Source organism: Setaria viridis, chromosome 5 (genome assembly GCF_005286985.2).
Source record: "Setaria viridis chromosome 5, Setaria_viridis_v4.0, whole genome shotgun sequence".
Lineage (NCBI taxonomy): Eukaryota > Viridiplantae > Streptophyta > Magnoliopsida > Poales > Poaceae > Setaria > Setaria viridis.
Window position 1 is genome coordinate 3776635 of NC_048267.2, and position 17901 is coordinate 3794535.

Sequence of the window (17901 nt, forward strand, 5' to 3'; positions counted from 1 at the left end):
CTACAAGCTGGGCGAGCTGGGCGCGTCGTCCTAGCTCGAGTTCCCGGCCACCGAGCTCGCCGCTAACGTTGGCGGCAGCGGCGACAAGATCCGGGTGTATGGGAAGCTGCAGCTGCACAAGGGGATGAAGGCGTGAACCAGGTGTGGTAGGTGGGGTCCTCCGTCATCGGCGGGGCACCCGAAATGCATGCGTTCGGGCCCGACAACCTCTCCGCCAAGGCCAAGCTCGTCCTCGCCGACAGCAAGGCCGTCACTGCGGGCTCTCCTTCCCTCTCGCCCGTCCCCGCGCCTGAGGCTGGCGGCCCGTCTGCATCCAAGCCACCAAGGGCGCCATCTTCTGCCACGCTGAGGCCGCCCTTGACTGCGCCTAATGCCCCACGGCCGGCGGCGCCATGGCCCCGCGCGAGCTGTCTCTTAGCGGCATGGGCGAAGGCCAAATTCGAGTCGTGAGGAGGAGTTGAGGAAGGAATCACCGGATTAGGTGGAGGAGGGTCGCTATCGCCTTCCATTTCGCTAGGGACACGGCCGGCGGCGGCCTAGGGGACCAGCGCTGCAGCTAGGTTTCGCGAGAGGAGGGGCAATGGGATGAGGGAGGCGACGGGACGAGGGGGGTGACAGGAGTTTTTTCTTTTCTCAATCGAATCGATATCTGTGTAATGAGTGGTAACGGTGAGGAAATACCCACCAACTCCATGAGTAGATCTGAAATTGGAGTTTTTGGAGTACCCCTTGAGGTACTCCACCAAAAACGTGGATCTGACCCTAGCTCCACGTTTTTTCTGGAACTAGAGTTGGTGGAGCTAGATGTGTTTGGCTGCGAGAGTTTTTTGAAGTTGGTGGAGTGGAGCTAATTTTCGTGAAGTGTAGTACTGTCAAACGCCCACTAATATCCCTCGAATCTTTGTTCTCTCAACGTCCTTTTTCAGGAATGTGAAAGTGGGCCTGGGCAGATCAACAGCCAAGTTGAAGAACTTTTGCATCCGCAGTGGGCCGAGCCCAAAAATAACCTTCCTTTTCTTCCAAAAGGAAGCCCATATCATTCTGATCCAGCCCACCAAGCATTTTGTTCGCGTGAGCACCTCCCATCTTCTCGCAGTTGAGTTGAGACGTCAAGAGAGAGAGAGGGGAAAAAGGATTCCATGGCGTCGGCGCTGGCGAGGAGGGCGAGGGGCTCCGCGGCGGCGGCAGCGGCGCTGTGGGGCGCGGCAAGGGGATTCGCTTCGGTGGGGTCCGACATCGTCTCAGCGGCGCCCGGCGTGTCGCTGCAGAAGGCGCGGTCCTGGGACGAGGGCGTCGCCACCAAGTTCTCCACCACGCCTCTCAAGGACATCTTCTACGTACGCGACGCCGCCTCCCCCAACCGCTCCAGTCTCTCCTTCTGCTCCCTACAGCAGCGCCTTCCATCGTTTAATCGTGTGCTGATCCGGAGCCCTTGGCGTGTCTTCCTTGTGTTTGCAGGGGAAGAAGGTGGTCATCTTCGGCTTGCCTGTGAGTTATCCACTCCCACTTCTTTGCTTCTGCTGTTGTTCGTGTATATTTATTTATATGCTTGGTCATCTTAGGATTTCTAGATAAGCCTTGGTTTACATTGCTGCGGAATTGTTGCGTTAGGTGTGGTAGTGCTGAACTTGCAATTGGGGTTTAGGGATTCAGTAGTCGAATAAATTATGGGGGTTTTATTGGTAGGATGTTAATTGGGGAATTGACGTAGGAATTGTCAAGTTAGGTCGTCTCAGTGGCCAATGTGGAATCTGAAATGACTCTTCTACTATCTCTTTTTGGGCTTTGGAGCTTGTTGAAGACTACATCAGATTGTGTTTCTACAAGATGGGAATGCTTATCTCTGATTCCTAGTATAAAATGTTACATTTCTTAGCTGGAGTAGAGCCCATCAGGAGATTTTAATGGTCTAAACTGTGAAGTTCTATGTGATTCTCTGGTTTTGTGCAGACTCATACTTGGACCTGGTATGATGCTTTGAATAAAGCAAGGGAAACTTTTTGTCTAAAAATATTTCATTTCATTCCTCTCATCTGATAGGGCCTTAAGGTGCAGATAGGAGTACTATAGGATAATCTAAAAGAGCATGGCACACTGGTACAGAATATATGTTTCATTTTCTATTGCCATTGGAATTCATGGTGAAATATGTCATCCTGCTCTCAGATCTTCTAGGCATTAGTATTTTCAAATTTCCACTTTTATACTGTTGATCTTCTTTAGTAATCCTTGACTCAATCCATTAGGATTTTCAAATTTCCACCTGTATATTGTTTTTTGCCTTCTCCATCTTTTATATTCTGAAGGAGGCATAACCCTCTTACTTCGAATGATTTACTGAATATATGGGCAACTATCTTTTCAATTTATTTCAGGGTGCATATACTGGAGTTTGTTCACAAGCACATGTTCCTAGTTACAAGAACAACATTGATAAGTTGAAAGCAAAAGGGATTGACTCTGTTATCTGTGTAGCTGTGAATGATCCGTACGTCCTAAATGGATGGGCAGAAAAGCTACAGGCTAATGATGCAGTAAGTAACCACCCTTTAGTTTTCATTATTTATGTGATTACCATTTGAGCTGAAAATGAAAAATCAAATGTGGGTATGAAATGAATGTATTCAAGCACTGCGCTAGCGCTATTGTCAATGAGATATAACTATCTGCTTTATGCTGTTAAGCGTTTGTAACTTTGTACCTATTTGATGTTCACCAAGACAAATGTGCCACCGTCATTGTTTTCCCCTCCCATCTACCTCACTAGTGTGTTAACCATTGATAATTGTTCTGCATGAAAACAAGGTGTGATATTTTCCTGGTTCTCCTGCCTGATATACCAATTCCACGCCCAACTTGTCTAGGTTATACATGAATGTGGTGCTTCTTCAAGTTTCATGTCATATGTCTGAATGAATTCAATTTTCAATTTAGGAACTTAAGAGCTTTGCATATTCAAATTTGCAATGTTGTGTGTTGTGCAGCTTATAGTTATTTATATTAACTTTTTTGAGATAATGTGCATACTTATATTTCACCTATTTGCATCAGATTGAGTTCTATGGTGACTTTGATGGGAGTTTCCACAAAAGCTTGGATTTGGAGATAGACCTATCTGCTGCTTTGCTCGGCCGCCGATCTCACAGGTTAGTGGCGTCAACTCTATTGTTCTTAAAGTTCTACATTTATACTGTATTACAGTTGGACAAAGGCGTGATATAGTTTAGTTTGAGTAACTTTTCACCTTGCCTGATAGTTAAATTGCCCTAATCATCTGACAACATTTGACTTAATTGAGTTGGATTTCTCTTAGGACCGTTTGCAAATTATTTCCTAGCAACTCCCATGTCAGCCGCAAAACTTGCTGTAGCTGCACACAAAGTGTTACTATCCACCATCTGCTGAAATGTCGCTTTCATTTAAGTAGGTTGAAAATACCATAGAAGTCTTCCTGTGGTGTGACACGGCAACAACCATTTTAATAGTACCTATCTTTTTTTTAGTTCCCATTATACAAGGAGTATGAAATATGGTTTAATTCTAATGCTCATGTCATGAGTAACGACAATACCGCTTGATGCTTGATGACTTATTTCTAGTTCTTTTTTCGACCTTGTGTTTGAAATATTGATGATATTTTCAGATGGTCGGCTTTCGTTGACAATGGCAAGATCAAGTCTTTCAATGTTGAGGAAGCACCATCTGATTTCAAGGTTTCTAGTGCCGAAGTGATCCTTGACCAGATCTGAGCTTACCAATGGACCTGATATTTACAAGTGATCTTCCGTTTGCTCATGAAGCACACTTGCCGTGCTGCAACGAATAAATGAAATCTCCTTTTACCCTTGTAAAGATGTTAGATGCGTTACTTCCATACTATGGTATAAGGAGTGTTATGAGATTATTTTTATGAAGTTAATCAATCAACGGTCATTTACAATATTGCTGTCCGAGGTAAAATTGAGCAGTCTACGTGTTTGACTATAATTAACTGGAGAGTGAAGGACCCGAGTATTTGATGCTCAAGTGAAAAGGCTGCCGCGAACATGATGTTTCCATGTTTCTCAGGCGTCTTCCGCTTCATCTGATAGGCAAGGACTCATATTTCAAATTCGGCGTCTCGCCACGATGCAGTTCAATTTCCGTGCGATTTCTCACCGTTACAAACATTAGATGCTCGTTCAGACGTTCACATCTTCGCTTAGAAAAAAAAAGTAGAAACATCAGATGCTCAAGTGGAATGTCGGCATTGCTGATTGCTGCGCTGCCTCGGCCGTCAACAGGATTATTGTGGAATGCTCTTTAAAATAACTATCCCCCATCTGGTGAGTCGCTTGAATTTCAGTAGGCCTGGAGTATTATTAGAATCAGAGCCTGGCAATAACATAATTTTTTGTGTCTTTTAGTTGTTACTTCTTCCTACCCAACAAATATGAAATATGCATGTAATTATGCTGTCTATAAGTTCTGGCGACGTAATTTGGATCGTTGGTAGCTGATGAGGATTTCATTTTCCATGTATGGTGTTCGAAACCGGTCCATTTCTAGATGTGGTCGTCCTTTTTGTTGACGATGGTAAGATCAATGTTGAGGAAGCTAGGGCTCAAGTCTTTCGGCGCGGAGGCGATCTTCATCAAATCTGAACTTATGGATGTACTTGGGGGAAATTTACCTCTGTAAGTATGTTAGATATGCTATTTCCAGAATCCATACTATGAAATCCATAGTGTTATGGGTATTTCTTTTACTATATACCTATTGAGTGAGACATCGATATTTGAGTTGCTTTGAATTCGTACAAGTCAAACCAGTATAGTGGATTAGGTGGGGTTGATCATTGAGCGAGACATCGATATTTGAGTTGCTTTGAATTCGTACAACACAATGACTGTCTTGTATCCTTTCTGCTTCATCATCTAATATAGGCACGAACTCTATTCACTCTCCATCACAAAACTAGGAATTTTCGCACGATGCCACCAAATTTCTCGTGAGAATTGTCATCGCTGTCGACAATTCCTGCTGTCCAAGTTTTGGTGGGGCTGTTCATGCGGTCATCACTTAGTCCATCGGCTGCACTTTCCTACAGGAAGCCCGGCGAGTTCAGTGTCGTCACTGCTGACTCTTACGCATGGTGTAAAAGCTCACGGGCATGGCTGTTGGGGTGCAAAACTGAAAGGTATATCGTCTGCCGGAGCAGCCGCCGCCGCCGGCCATAGCCCAGGGAAGGGAAGCCCGTTTGGAAGAATGGCCAAAAAGCCCATCCAATACGTCGTGGTCAGTACTATGCAATTTTTGAACATGTTTGATGTTTAAATTTCGAAATGTGTCACGGATACTTGAAGAGGAGAGGGACAGAACACAGAAGCATTGTGCATTGATGCTTTGCCTTCGCATGAGGCGTGACGCTGTCGCCGGTGTGGTCGTCGCAGGTGGACGCCTTCACGGCGGAGCCGTTCAAGGGCAACCCGGCGTCGGTGTGCGTCCTCGACGACGCCGAGCGGGCCGCCGACGCGCGGTGGATGCAGGCCGTCGCCACCGAGTTTAACCTGTCCCAGACCGCCTTCCTCCTCCGGGATTCCAGCTCCGCCGCCGCCGCCGCCCCGCGGTTCGGGCTCCGATGGTTCACCCCCAACACCGAGGTCCGCCGCATCCATCTCTCCCTCCCTCCTCCGCGAATTGAACCTTGACGTGGATCCGTTTTGATTCAGGTCGCGCTCTGCGGGCACGCAACGCTGGCCTCCGCCCACTACCTCTTCACCTCCGTCCTCGCGGAGCACGAGGCGCTCATCGAGTTCGCCACCAAGTCGGGGATCCTCACCGCCAAGAAGGTCCCGGCGCCGGCGAGCGCGGGCGTCTCGGGTGAGGGGAAGCTGTTCATCGAGCTGGATCTGCCCGCGATTGATTTCGTGGAGTGCGATGAAGCCGAGCTGCCGTCCCTCCCCGAGACCCTGAACGGAGTTCCCGTCGTCAGCGTTCATAAATCGACGACCGTCAGCGACTTCATTGTAATCCCTTGTATTCCTTATTCCAGTTTATTGCTTGAATTTCTAGATTTCAATGATTTCCAGGTAATGAAATTCCTCGTTAGATATTACTATATTAGAATTTTGAATGGTAGTACAATGGTATGCATTATAGTGCTGCCACGATCATTTTGCACAAATAGTTGCATAATAGTGTCTTTATGTTACTAATAATCTATCTACACGTTTTGAGGAAATGTATCAATTTATAATGATGTTAAAATTAAGGATAGGATGCACAAACTTTAAATTAATATAAGAACAAAAACTTATAGAAATGAGAGTGGGATGGGGAAGTTTGACTTGTTTAGGTAGAGCACACTAAGAAAATGATTGATTTGGCTTTCAGGTGGAACTTTCCTCAGGAAAAGAGGTTGCCGATATCATTCCTAACATCCATGAAATCAAAAGGTGCTCCGGCAGAGGAGTTATTTTTACAGGGCCAGCACCTGATGAATCTGGTTATGACTTTTTCACACGTTTCTTCTGCCCAAAATTCAACATAGATGAGGTGATGCCATAATCTTTCTCTGAAACTGTATGTTAAGAGATTGAAGGTGCTTAACTTACAATAGACTGTTCAGTATTTTGATGTCAAATTTGTATATGAGATAGCTTCATGACTGCTTCTCAAGACTCTATGCATGTTTCATTCTGTTTTCAGGAAAGCATCCTGTTACATTTTCAACCTCTATATAGTGGATACTGCAGAGCAATTGTTTCAAACATATTCCATCCACAGGCATTTACTCCCTCCGTTCCAGATTGTAGGTCGTTTTGGCTTTTTTTGGTGCATAATTTTTGCTATACACTTAGATATAGTGTATGTCTAGATGCATAATAATATCTATGAACCTAGAAAAGCCAAAACGACCTACAATTTGGAACGGAGAAAGTATCATGTTTCAAACATAACAAGCATCCATAGTTCTGGACTTCTGGTTTAAGTATTTACCTCACTGATTCAATGAAGATTGAGATTGCCTTGTGACGGGACTGGAGTATCTTATGTCATGTTGGACGTGTTGAAAATTAGAAAGGAAAAGAACATCAGTATTTGTACTACTTTCTGAAAATGGACATCAATAGCATTATTTTATCCTGGAAGGGAACTTCACTACTAAGATTGTCAATGTTCAAGAAATTGGTTTTCATAAAATTTTCACCAAACATATAAAACTCAGCACACTCAGGGATCTATTTTTCTATTAAGACTGCCGATGCCTTGCTATTACTGCCATATGGGGATCTTGGTCATTCAGGAATTCTGATTTGGCTTATGTGTTTATGGTAGCTTTGCAAATTTCCTCCATAGTAACCCTTAATCACTATTTTTTGGCAGGATCCTGTTTGTGGTAGTGCACACTGTGTTTTAGCACCCTACTGGGCTCGCAAGCTGGGGAAACAAAAGCTGACGGCGTTTCAAGTATGTCCTCGCAAAAGTGCTCTAATATTTTCTCAACCAACCATCACATTGGTCTTGTTAACTTACGGATTTATTGATATATTATCAGGTATCTCCACGGAGCGGGACATTATACCTGGAGTTGGAAGCTGCAGCAAGGAGAGTGCGGATTCAGGGAGAGGCTGTCACTGTGATGACTGGTACCCTCCTAACCTAGTGGCTCACTCCCCATGTATGCTCCAAAATCTGAAGGGCAAGGGAACCTGTAGGCAATTCCAATTGCTGGGACATATATACGGGCTTGTTCAACCGTATTAGCTTATGGAATCAAAGTTCCTGAACTTTCTATGGAGCTTTAAATAAAGTTGCAGTTTGTAAAATCGTACCGACATAAAAGTACCAGCTCCCTTTGGGTTATCATTTCTCAATGTAACATAGCTGGGAGTTGTGAAGTACAGTACATACGACCTTTGTTCAAGTTTCCTGTCATGTTTGGAAACGCGAATGAAACAGAATATTCAGATCCTGCGGTTTAACACCATAACTATGTACTCCCTGAAACAAGAGAGAATTTGAACCACCCCTTTCCATTGCTTTTTAGCTTGCCTTAAGGTCGAAGTGCCAGATAATCTGATTTTGGTTGCTCGTAAGTCCATTGTTGATAGAGCAGAGAGCACGCTGCCATCGGTAGAGCTTGGTTTCGTGGAACAACGGCCAAAAAACCCGTTAGGCACTGTGGTTCCTGAGTAAACAATACTACTCCCTTTATGCCAAATCGTAGATTATTTTAGTTTTGTTCTAAACTAAGCATATCTAACTTTGACCAAATTTATTAAAAAATATCTTAGCATTTACAATATCAAATAAATGCACTGACAGGATAAGTCCTGTGATGGATTTAACAAAACTAACTTAATGTTGTAGATGTCAATGCATTTTTCTATAAATAAAGCCAAAGTTAAAAAAAGGTTTGATCTTGAAAAAACTAAAACGATACACATTAAGTAGCTAGACGTGGGATTAGAAACTTGAGTACTGCCTTGTTCAAGTTTCTTCTCATGTAGAAACTTAAATGCACCTGCTACTACACACCGCACCCATGTATGAGAATTTCTTCTGTACGAGAATCAACATAGGCCCTGTTTGTTTCCGCTTATAAGCGGCTTATCGGTGGAAATAAGTGAGAATCCCGCCAAACGCTTTGCTTATTTCTACCGATTCTCGCTTATGTGGTAAGCCGCTTCAGAAATTTGAACTACGAGAAGCGAGAAGCGAGAAAATCTTCGCTTAGATTATAATCCAAGCATGGCTAGGAGAAGCGTATACACCATAATTGATTTGTAACATCTAAACTTCCATTAGAGCAAACATACGGAAGCAGAACACAGCAAAAGCTGATGCAGCAGTAACAGCAGACCTGATGTCATGTTTGTGTTTTATCTTCCCTGGCATGATTTTTTGTTGCACCTTTTTTTTTTGGCATCTAGATGCCCGGTTGTACTTAGGTTCTATGCAAAATGATTACTACCTCCGTCCATAAATTTTGAACTACCTACCTTGTCCTAAACGTCATATATATATTTATGGATGGAGGGAGTATATGTGAAGCATTCAGATTGCAAAGTAGTGTTAACGTTTTGCAACGACGATATCCATGTCCAAAGTAAGTAACTACTCCCTCCGTTCCAAATTATAAGTCATTCCAACTTTCTTGGAGAGTCAAATATTTTCATGTTTGACCAAAATTATAGAGAAAATTACAAAAGTTTATGGCACCGAATAGATATACTATGAAAATATATTTAATGAAGAAACCAATGGTACCTATTTGATATCATGAATGTTAGCACTTTATTGTATAAATTTGGTCAAACTTGAGATACTTTGACTCTCCAAGAAAGTTGGAATGACTTATAATTTGGAACGGAGGGAGTAGATACTCCATTTGCACTCACTCAATGCTGCATTGGCAGTGTTCAATATGTCTTCACTTAAGGCATTCAGATTGGACTTTGCATATAATTAGATGATATTCTCTGTTTTCAAAATATAATCCACGTTTTGGATCCGATGCAGCCTGCAATGTAACGTGCTATATTTTGCACGGCAGTCTTAGATACCACATACCATGAAATTAGCATTTTATGAAAGTACCTTGAAATATGTATCAAATAATACTAATTTTTTACATACAACCTGCAAATTGTTGACCCAAAAAATTTAAAACTTTGGCCCCGTTTGGTAGAGCTTCGGCTTCTCATAAAACGGCTTCGGCTTCTTCGATGGAGTGGCTTTTTTTATGAAGTTGAAGCCGTTTTGCAAAATGTTTGGTAAAACGGCTTCTCAATGGCAATATATGTAATTTTATGATCACTTAATGCTTGGAGAGAGAGGAGAAGCCGGTGAAGCCACTTTTTTCGGCTTCTCCTCTCTAGTGTAAGCCGTTTTGCGGCTTCTCCCCGACTTTGGTGGTGAAACTGTTTTGAAATTGACCCTTTGGTAGGACTTCACCAAAAGTCGGTGGAGAAGCACTTTGAGAAGCCCTACCAAACGGGACCTTCATATGCATAGTTGCTTGCACTTGCACGCCTTAAAAGAAAGAGGGGGTAGCAGGTGCCTTGAAAAGAGAGGGAGAAGCAAATACAAATGCCTTTAGTTCAAACCCTGCCGGCTAGTGGCTACACGTTCCACGTTTTCTTGCGGGCTAACCACACACAAACTAGTAGACAATGCTGACTGCAATTGTGCACAAGCAAGGCTTTCCCAACATGGACACCATGGAGAACCAAACCTTACAAGAAAGTTGCCCAATACATTCGCCGCAGCATAAAAGGCGCTTCTGCTTCAAAGTTCTGATTCTCTTCGGTACTCAACAGGGCACCTAGCCGCTGCTCAGAGTGCCTTAGGTGCTCCAAGAACAAACCTAGGAATTGTCACCTTCACTATCTGAATGAGAAAAAACAGTACACTTACGTGAACAGAGAGTTTCGTTTAGAACAAAATTTTGGCGCATTCATGTGCACCAATTCCTCACGCAGAGATTTTACATACTGGCCAGCTACACGATTAAGGTTCACTAACGATGCATAACAAACCACTGTGAAATCCCAGCCTTTTGTGTTAACATGATCATGACTGCGGTTTCTTGGCAAACCGCTGCAAGGCTTTTGGGAGTTCCATATCTTCACCTATACGCTGCTTCTTGTCAGGTCGCCCATCGACCTCCTTTGATTGATCCAAGAAGGGCCTCTTGGCTCTGAAAACATCCTCCTCTTTCTTCCTGGTCCGCTTGCTGGGCTTGCTCCTGCCCTTGGTCTTCTTCTTGCGCTCAGTGTTCTTGGCAGCCTCAATAGCCTCTTCCATCTCTTCCTCAATCTCCTTCTTGGTCTTCTTCTCTTTCTTCTTCGGAGCTCTTACAGTGGCTATCAAGTTTGGATTAAGCATGATAGTGTCCGGCAGGAGCTTGTCCATAAGAGCGTGAACCTCCTTCTCCCGCTTCTGCTTTGTAGTTTCCATGGGGTTGGCAACAAAGGTATCAAAGTTTGGCTCACCAGATCCTGGAACAAGGATGGATGACAGGCCCATCGAGTGCCCAATCCCCAGAATATCTTCGTAGGGCCGGAACAAAACTTTCCCAACCTGATAGCCCTTCATCATTCTGTGCTTCATGTAAAGCCTATAGTCATGCCCACCAAAATCCCTGTAGATCTCTACTAGAGATCCATTGCTGCAGGCCAAAAGCCCCTTCTGGCTAAAATCCAAGGATTGGGCACGTGCTGCATAAGAATTTACAACCTCATACTTTCTCAGGTCCCAGATTTTTATCTTCCTGTCAACACCTGCCGTTGCCATAAGATGACCACCCCTGTCAAATGCAACAGCAGTCACAGGGCCATGATGGCACAGCATGGTGACAAGGGGTTTCACACTTGTTGGCTTCCACATGGTAACTTTGCCACCAGCATGCCCCAGGCCTATGACAGCATTATAGGAATTGACCCGCATAACATCAGTTCGCCCCAGACCTGTCCTATAATTTGCAACCATCTCACCAGTGCTCACATCTTGGTAGTGCAGCTGCCCAAAGCTGTTTATTGAAGCCAAGAGGAATTGTTTAGTCAGAAACTGGAGTTTCAACGCTTTGCCATGTTCCTGTCAACACAGGAGAAGAGATCAGACTAACAAAAGAATACATCTTCACTGAGTTTAGGAAGATATCAAATCTATGCATTGAGGACAGACTGATGATAAACATCTCTCAAAATCTATGTTGCTAAACTGATTTGATGCTGGTTGCAAAACAACATAGTCCAAAGAAATTCAATCTAATAAGTCCATTTCAAGGCCCAGTGGGATAAAAAAGGAAAACAAAAGGGTATTGAGTTGATTAAGTGACGATATCTCCTCGATGCAAGGCATTTTTACCACTGAACAGTTTGCATTCATGAACACTTCATTATATGTCCTGGATGCAAGGCATTTTTACCACTGAACAGTTTGCATTCATGAAAACTTCACTATATGTTGAACTGATAAGTGGACCATAGCCACATGTGAATCTCACAGACAACAGTACGTATTTTCCAAGAGCATGTGATCTGCAGTGCTGTTAATTAATTTTCCCAGCAATACTGAATATAGAAGTGTGCATGTGTTAAGTAACCAGTGAGCATATACTTCACAATTAGCTCAAGTGCCATATTTTCTGTTTAGTGCGATCATAAGATGAACATACAAAACAGGAACATTTACATTCTTTTCTACTTTTTTTCTACAATTTTCAATGAAAAATGTAAATAATAAAATAACAGAATTATCAACAACATTTTCCAAGAAAAGAAACTGCCTGTGCTTTACCTTCAGACAATGAATTTCTGTACCATGTCGATTATATATGTAAGGGTACCTGTTTCAAAAATATTCCAATGAGTAACTATGAAATGTTAACAGTATGACACAGGAAACAAAGATCAACAGCCTTAGACAACTGCCTCAAAGAATAAAGCATCGACAAAGCATATAACTTTTGCTTGATCTATCTAGTATAAACATTTTGATGTACAGAACCGTTCAATGTCTCAGTAAAGCAATCACGAACGGTTGCAGACAAGTAATTCAAAGCACTCAGAGCTCCAAACTCAAAGGGCAATTCTCAGCTGCTCCTACCTATGTCATTAACATTCAGATTATGTACTAGAAGTCTAATGCACTGCTAGAAATAGGCTTATTTTTCACAAGTGCTGTTCGCATGAGATAATATGACTCCAGGATATTTCTATGAGGAAAATGCAACATTTTGAATGACTTTATAGCCTGGTTGATCAACAAATTAAAGCACTTGTATAGTCTTATTTCTGAGACTCTAAGCAAAGGTTGTGCATCAATTTTAATATCCCTTTTTTCATACATGTTAATATATTATGAGAAAAACAACATGTTACACGGTTCAAACAAAATCAAAAACTTACTTTTTTTGAGCGACTGCATACAGCTGCTCATTATGTAAGAATGCCACATCGCGAACAGTTTCCCTCACCTGAAGAAACAAAAACCAGATAAGAGAAGTGTAATGCATGAAGCGGAAAAGAGACGTCTAGCAACAGCTGTGATTTAAGGCAGGAGGAAGTACCCAAAATGGGTGATGCAGAAAATATTTTTACAAAAAAATAGATACGTGCCATTAGCCTAAGGCCGCCAAACATCCCTCCACATAATAGTGTTCATCAAAGAAAACACAGATCAAAAACATAAATGATAAAATAGAGGAAGAGCCTCGTATAACTTCCTACTGTTCTAAGAAAATGACCAGCCTGGACTATGATAATCGATAACCAAAGTCGGTCCAAACTTAGCTGCAACCAATCAAAGTATATGAAATGAAAAAAGAAAATATATATCATAATATACAAGTGTAAGTTACTAATTGCATCACATGTAGAACCTGCATCTTGATAACTCTCTTTAGAGTTATGTTCGAGAAAAAAATAACTCTTTAAAGTTGCCTAATTAATTGCTGACCCAGCAGACGAGATCGATAGTTCAGTGCTTACGAAGTTACCAATGCGATAAATGGGAGCTTGATCAATCACCAGCATAACTATTGTAACAACACCTTGATACTCGGATACTCCCCTCCCTCCCCCTCCCGGGTGGTGCCACTGTCAAGCTAAGAGCAACTCCAGCAATAGCCCCAACTTGAAGCTCCTACTTTTCTGAGTAGGGGCTCCTCCTACTTTCTGGATCCATGTTTTTTACTCTCCACTCCAGCAACAGCCCCTACTTTCATTATGACAAACGGGACCAACATGTCAGTGTCTTATTTTCTCCTTATATTTTTTTATTGTTTTCCGTACATCTCCGTTTCTCTCCTCTGTTTCTCTCCCGCACAGATCTCCCTCGCCTCCGCTCGATTGACCGCGGCTTCCCTCTGAAAGCAAAAGAAACGAGTCGCTCCTCCTTTGCCGGATAGCATGGCTCGGATGGCCAGCCTCCAACTGGTGAGCTCGGGACAGACGAGCTGGGGGCGGCCGTGGAGGGCACCACGGCCTACGCGCTCAGGGTGGCGAGCTCGGCCCAACCACGGCGGGATGCAGGCGAGGACAACGACGGGGTGGGCCCCGGCATAGGTACGACTTCTCTCTCATCTCTCTGATCCTCTTCAGCCACGAGGCCCAGCCACAGCGGGATGCAGGCGAGGATGACGATGGGGTCGGGATTGGCGGCGCTTGGAGGCCAGCAAGCGCACGACGCATGGGGCTAGGCGCGCGGGATGGATGACGAGCAACGCATGGACCAGGCACGCAGAGTGGAGCGGCAAGCGACACGCGGGCCAGGCGAGCAGCCGGGCGAGGAGCGGTCACCGCGGCGGGGGCAGGACCCCAGGCTCCGTGGCGGCGGAATCGATCCGCCGGCAAGCAAATCGAATGGGGGTGGCGACGGATTCGCCGACGTAGAGGCTGGAGGGAGCTGGCCGGAGGACTGTGGAGGCTGGAGGACGGCGACGCACGAGGAAGAAGCAAATGGGGGAGAAGAAGCGGATGCGTGCGAGTCGAAACAGAAAAAACTACTGAGTAGGGGCCTCCCCAGTCACCCGTGGGAGATGGGGCTGGGAGGGTGGATTTGGGTGCCTCCCTACTCTAGGGACCCGAGTAGAGACCCTGCTAGAGTTGTGTTTTTGCCTCTCGGCCCCTACTTTTTGAGTAGGGGCCTTGTTGGAGTTGCTCTTGAATGGAAGCAAGGACAAAGCACTATGAGAGGAGCAATGGCTGTGTAGCATTGATCTGATCAGGCCAAGGGAGGCTGCATCGTGGATGTGACAAGGCAGGGGGAAGAATATGGACTGGCTGGTTCACTGCTGCTATTTTGCTACAGTCGCGCACCTCTCTTAAGAACAACTGCGTGAGCAGGCCAGCAAGGGTTTTGTTTTTTGTTTGTTTTTTTACCTGTAGAGGATAACAGAAAGAAACTCTGAAGAACTTTGAGTAACTTGGTGAAGATCCTTGATCTAGTTGCAGCCATCCTGCAAGTTCTTATATCGTGCATTATGGTGCAAGTTACTCCACTACAAACTATTAAGTTCTTTGAACTCACCTTCACACAACCCAAAAAGATTTCAAAATTATGACAACATAAAAAAATAGCCATTTCTAGGATACTTTATCTTTCGACTTTCACTCATATCACTAATTATTGTTTTAGTCTTCTCTAGCATCATTCCACACTAAAAGAAAAAACAACTCTTGCAGAGTAGCAGAATGAGAACGTGAACTTTCAAGAGGAAGTTCAAAGCCACAAGAGGGAAATGCTTCAATAGTAAAAGGATTGACCTGAAATTCCTTGATGAGATCAATATGCAGCATATCCATCATAGCAAGATGACCTTTACGTCCGCCTACTAGCATGTAGCGGCCATTTGATGTGTACTCTATAGTATAAGGACCAAGTACTGCAAAAAACAAGAGCCAGTAGCCCATAGCCCTCAGTGATCATAATCACAAAAGTTAATATAGAACATACAGATTTCTGGATCAACCACAATTGGAACTGGACATGCATGTAGGATTTGGTACATTATTATGTAGAAGCATTAGCGAACCAAAAGACAACTATTAGGGATTTTTTTAATTCTACAGGATCATGTAGGATCAACAAGGAAATAATATCAAACAGTTAGCAACTGGATTTGATAAGAGCAAAAGACAAATTATGTTGGCAATAATTCATAGAACACTAAAAACGGTTAACAAATTTACCAGGTAAGATCATATCGAATGGTTTTCTTGAACTCAAAAGATCCACCTCCTTCACAATCGATTCTTGTGGAAATCTATATGTCTTCTCCAAACCATCAGGCTCTAAGAAACCCTCCTCACTAGGCATAAGCCACTGCAAATGGAGTAAAAGAAATCCGAAAAGGACAAATTTTGAAATTAACAACAGCTAATTGAAAAGTATAGCCATCAAGTTATGAGAGTAGTAAGTCAAACTAAGGAAATTCATTGCTGTTCTAACAAACATATTTAAGTTATACAAGAAAGTCCCTAGGACTGGATTCAAAACAGTAGGCATTCCATGGTCCATGCCACAATTGTCTAAGAGCTAGGAGCTGATCTAAGACAACAAAAATTGTGCTCCAAAGCGAGTATGTTTAAACTTAGCAACAGTACTTTCAGGCCAATGCATAAAAAACTACAAACAGATCTTCCTGAGGCTTTATCTTTTTTCCAGTAATGCTTTAGCGGCTCAGATAATACTTAGAATGCTAGCCCTATATGTGCAACTACTCACTTCATCAGTTCATCCAAATCAGATTCCTGTGAAGCAGCTAAACATCAATTGGGTCAATGGGTGGTACAAAAACAAACTATAAAAGTCGCAGGTTTTCAGTATCATATTTAGGGCCTGTTTGGATATGCTATTGCCAAAGTTTAGTAAGTGCTAAAGTTTAGCACTTCCACCCATTAGCACTCCCTTTTGGAGACATGGCTAATGGATAGAGCTAAAGTTCATGAAATGTCACTCACTTTTACCCCTTCATCTCCTCACCTTCCACCTTTCTCTCTCCCCTTTTGGTCTTTTCACAAGCCATTAGCACCCATTACCTCCTCCCCACCAGCTAATGCTTTTTTACACTTTTTTTTTTTGGGGGGGGGGGGAGTTGCTAAAGTTTAGCCCTCCCGTTTGGATGTGCTAATGCATAGGTGCTAAACATTAGCACCTTCATCCATTAGCACTTGGATCCAAACAGGCCCTTACTTGTCTCATCCAACTAACGTTCACAGTGACACCTAAGATTCTAGTGAGACACCAAGTTGCATATTTTGCAATCCAAGTATAAATTTGTAGACATTTTGAAGAAATTCATAAGCATGCAAGAAAAAGGGGCGACCTGTTCAGCCTTTGCAGCAGCTTTCGCAGACTGGCCATAGAGCTTCTCTTTGACAACGAGCTGGCCTTTCAACTTCTTGTCCTTAAGCGCCTACGGAGCCATTCCAAAACCAAACAAGTCAATGAGCAGTTTCAAGAGTAAGATAGTAACATAGCTGGCCCAACAAATTGATTCCAAAGTAGCATGATTAGCACTTGTAAGAGCACAATAACGGATTACCTTCAAGTCAGCACCCTTCCCCCGCGCATACTTCTCCACCTTCATCTCCAGCTCGTCCTCAGCGTCCTGCTAGCGCCATTAATGCAGCGAATGATAGATAAGCATAAGATGGCCGCATGAATGGGGAGAAAAATAAGCGAATCTCTTAAAAACATTTTCGGCATTCACCCGCGCCGGTGCCATGGCGACGCCCCAACGCAGAAGACGGCAGCAGGCCGACAAGCTAGCGCTGCCTGTTTGGGGGAGCTTCTCCGGTTTGCTTTTCGGAAGGGCGGCGCCGCCGGGAGGGGGGCGGGGCGGCTTGGAGCAGCGGCGCGCGAGCGTCCCGTCGAGGGTAGGGGCGCGGCGATGTCTGCCGAGGAGGGCTAGGCGGCGGCCCTGGACGGAAGGACGGCGGCGGCAAGGACGGGGATGGGAGCTCAGAGCGGCGTCAGCTGTCGAGGGAAGAGAGCAGCGACGGTCGTCGAGAAGAGCTTCGCGCGGCGGCAGCCGTTGAGGGAAGGGAGCGGCGACGGCTCTCGACGGGACGGCGGCCCGGTGGCGACGAGGGCGGCCGGACTCGCAGCGACGGCCTACAGGGGATGGAGCCGCCAAACGTGGCACCGGTAGTAGGGTTTTTCTCCCTTCGTGGTCGTAGACAGACTCACGGGCTGCCCAGGCTGGGCTTGCTGTTTCCATGCTTCCCCGACGTGCTGGGCTGCCCAGGCTGAGCGTACGAGGAGTTGGGCTGCATTAGTGCCGACTGTTGATCGTGGGCTGTCGGAATTGGATGATACGTTAGGTGACTCCATAACAGCGGCCATATTCGCTAACGAGCTAACGGGCCATATTCGCTAACGAGCTAACGGGCCATATCCGCTGCA

The 17901-nt window shown here is 44.4% G+C and overlaps 3 protein-coding genes across 6 annotated transcripts; 2 read left to right on the forward strand and 1 right to left on the reverse strand.

Moving 5' to 3' along the window:
• Window positions 1-1091: 1091 nt before the first annotated feature.
• Window positions 1092-3940, forward strand: LOC117857849 (peroxiredoxin-2F, mitochondrial). The gene is made up of 5 exons (XM_034740732.2): window positions 1092-1337; window positions 1459-1488; window positions 2376-2534; window positions 3052-3146; window positions 3644-3940. Exons 1-5 carry the CDS (start codon window positions 1140-1142, stop codon window positions 3747-3749), a joined length of 588 nt encoding a protein of 195 aa, XP_034596623.1. The 5' UTR covers window positions 1092-1139; the 3' UTR covers window positions 3750-3940.
• Window positions 3941-4548: 608 nt separating this feature from the next.
• LOC117857848 (uncharacterized) lies at window positions 4549-8031 on the forward strand. Of its 3 annotated transcripts, none has more exons than XM_072294134.1 (7): window positions 4549-4676; window positions 5090-5277; window positions 5433-5642; window positions 5712-6008; window positions 6376-6537; window positions 7369-7452; window positions 7541-8031. In XM_072294134.1, the coding sequence occupies exons 2-7, from the start codon at window positions 5248-5250 to the stop codon at window positions 7646-7648; spliced, it is 891 nt and encodes a 296-aa protein (XP_072150235.1). In that variant the 5' UTR covers window positions 4549-4676; window positions 5090-5247; the 3' UTR covers window positions 7649-8031. The 3 variants fall into 3 exon arrangements, 2 of the variants coding, with proteins under 2 accessions (XP_072150235.1, XP_034596622.1); XR_004640876.2 differs by lacking the exon at window positions 4549-4676 and adding an exon at window positions 6691-6793 and having other exon boundaries at window positions 4872-5277; window positions 7541-7598; XM_034740731.2 differs by lacking the exon at window positions 4549-4676 and having other exon boundaries at window positions 4884-5277.
• Window positions 8032-10351: 2320 nt separating this feature from the next.
• LOC117857612 (probable U3 small nucleolar RNA-associated protein 7) lies at window positions 10352-17640 on the reverse strand. Of its 2 annotated transcripts, none has more exons than XM_034740369.2 (8): window positions 17207-17640; window positions 17039-17104; window positions 16820-16909; window positions 15684-15816; window positions 15258-15376; window positions 12900-12967; window positions 12289-12337; window positions 10352-11583 (listed from the first exon to the last, which is right to left on the reverse strand). In XM_034740369.2, exons 1-8 carry the CDS (start codon window positions 17219-17221, stop codon window positions 10561-10563), a joined length of 1563 nt encoding a protein of 520 aa, XP_034596260.1. In that variant the 5' UTR covers window positions 17222-17640; the 3' UTR covers window positions 10352-10560. The 2 variants fall into 2 exon arrangements, with proteins under 2 accessions (XP_034596260.1, XP_034596259.1); XM_034740368.2 differs by having other exon boundaries at window positions 17039-17107.
• Window positions 17641-17901: the final 261 nt, after the last annotated feature.